At 42.3% G+C, this 2,053-nt stretch overlaps 1 protein-coding gene across 1 annotated transcript; it reads right to left on the bottom strand.

Annotated features, from left to right (window-relative positions):
- Positions 1 to 1,469, bottom strand: LOC146923685 (uncharacterized). Its single transcript, XM_085711758.1, has 3 exons — positions 775 to 1,469; positions 488 to 669; positions 1 to 284 (listed from the first exon to the last, which is right to left on the bottom strand). The coding sequence occupies exons 1-3, from the start codon at positions 1,467 to 1,469 to the stop codon at positions 1 to 3; spliced, it is 1,161 nt and encodes a 386-aa protein (XP_085567884.1).
- Positions 1,470 to 2,053: the final 584 nt, after the last annotated feature.

The raw sequence follows: 2,053 nt of genomic DNA, 5'->3' as shown, positions 1-2,053 counted from the left end.
TTAACGAGGGCAGCTGGGCTCAAAAGCAAGTGGTAGAGTGCCGAAGAGAATAAAGGGAACACCCTTAGATACAAATCGTCTCTTTGGCTTAAGAATAGCACCATTGATACCACCATGGAGATTTGAGGGTTTTAGGCCATGTGGTGCACTGACCAAAACAACTTTGCACTGCTTAGCAGTATAAATGGTAATGATCTTTGGGCCTACGAGAGAAAAGTGACCGTCTTTGTCAGTCTCATCCAACTTGTACTTGGTGTTGTTGCATTCGAGCTTCACAACGGCACCTTCAATTTCAAAACAAAAGATGCATAAGTTTGACATACCAATGAAACAAGACCAACAAATAATGTATATACTATTTAACAAAAAACAAATATTGTATATAATTTAAAAAAAAAATAAACACTACGTAAAATATAAAAGACAAAAACATAAAACTACATATGCATAAATAAATGTTGTTTAAGTATAAAGCCTAGAAACAAACCAGAAAGCGGTGTAGCTTCCTTGAGGGTGTCAAGACCACTATACTTGCAAGATTTGACATAAACAACACCTCGAACAACCATGACGCTTCTAAGGACGGGAGTGGGACGCAATGGCGATGGTGAGTGAGCGGGAGGGTGGTGACGGGTTGGGGGTTTTGCAGGTACAATGGTAGATTGGTGGCGAGGGGAGGGAGCGGAAGATTGGTGGTAAGGAGAGGGAGAAGGTGATGGGGAGTGATTGTGGTGGTGAGGGGAAGGAGAGGGTGATGGTGAGTGATGGTGGTGGTGAGGAGAAGGAGCGGGAGATTGGTGGTGAGGGGAGGGAGCAGGAGATTGGTGGTGAGGAGAGGGAGAAGGTGATGGGGAGCGATTGTGGTGGTGAGGGGAAGGAGAGGGTGATGGTGAGTGATGGTGGTGGTGAGGGGAGGGAGCGGGAGATTGGTGGTGAGGGGAGGGAGCGGGAGATTGGTGGTGAGGAGAGGGAGAAGGTGATGGGGAGCGATTGTGGTGGTGATGGGAAGGAGAGGGTGATGGTGAGGGATGGTGGTGGTGAGGTGAAGGAGCAGGAGATTGGTGGTGAGGGGAGGGAGCGGGAGATTGCTGGGGAAGAGAGGGAGCAGGTGATAGTGAGTGATGGTGGGGGGAAGAAGGAGGCGATTGGTGGTGACGGGAGGGAGCGGGTGATGATGAGTGATGTTGGTGGTGGGGTGAGGGAGCAGGTGATTGGTGATGAGGGTAGGGAGAAGGTGATGGTGAGTAAATGTGGTGGTGAGGGGAAGACACGGGAGATTTGTGGTGAAGGGAATGATCATGTGATGGTTTGTGAAGAGTTTCAGACTCTTTAGAAAATGCACTTAAAGGGTCAAAGCCATCAAAATCGAAAATATCATTAAATGAATTAAAAAGGTCTTCAGCAAATGCAGTGAAAGAGGTTAGTTGGAGTAGGAGTAGGAGTAGCAAAAATGCTAGAGTTTTGGTCATTTTTCTATGTAAGAGAAAACAACCTTCAAAGAGAGGGAGAGGAAGTGATGTTGTGATGTGAAAGTGAGTGGAAAGGGTTTATTTATTTATAGGATTCAATGCCCAAAATCATTCCTAAATTTATTCACATGGTAGTAAACTAATTTTCGAAAAATAAATGCTGTTTCTTTATTTTTGGTTTTCAGTTAATGCCCACATTCATTGAGTTGTAATTATATTTAAGGGGCAAATAAATTTTTTTTTTGAATCAGAAGGGGCAAATAAAATTGTTTCTTTATATATGTGTTTTAGACCATCTATAACATAGCACTCCATTTTGGGTGCTTAAGTGGGTCATGCATGTACACATCATCTATTTTTTAATTTTCAATGATATTACTTAATATTTAATAAGCACCCAATTTCTCCAACTCAGCATCTCAGAAAAAAAAGTTAATAAATAGATCATATTAATAACTCAATGTCATTGTATTTCAACAAAGTTTATTCTTTTGTGTACAATTTATTACGTATGACCCACAAAAATTAAAGAGAGAGGGTACTTATATAGCCACCCTTCTCTATAAGCACCAAACATTTTCTCT

Source organism: Medicago sativa, chromosome 5, assembly GCF_051527215.1.
Source record: "Medicago sativa cultivar Bolivia chromosome 5, Bolivia_mono, whole genome shotgun sequence".
Taxonomy (NCBI): Eukaryota; Viridiplantae; Streptophyta; class Magnoliopsida; order Fabales; family Fabaceae; genus Medicago; species Medicago sativa.
This window is presented reverse-complemented; position numbering and strand designations above follow the sequence as displayed.

Coding starts and splice junctions, on each gene's coding strand:
- LOC146923685 (XM_085711758.1), bottom strand. CDS start 1,469: ATGACCAAAACTCTAGCATTTTTGCTACTCCTACTCCTACTCCAACTA. Junction 670..774: donor TCTCCCGCTCCTTCTCCTCA/CCACCACCATCA, acceptor TCCCTCCCCTCG/CCACCAATCTACCATTGTAC. Junction 285..487: donor GGAAGCTACACCGCTTTCTG/GTTTGTTTCTAG, acceptor TTGAAATTGAAG/GTGCCGTTGTGAAGCTCGAA.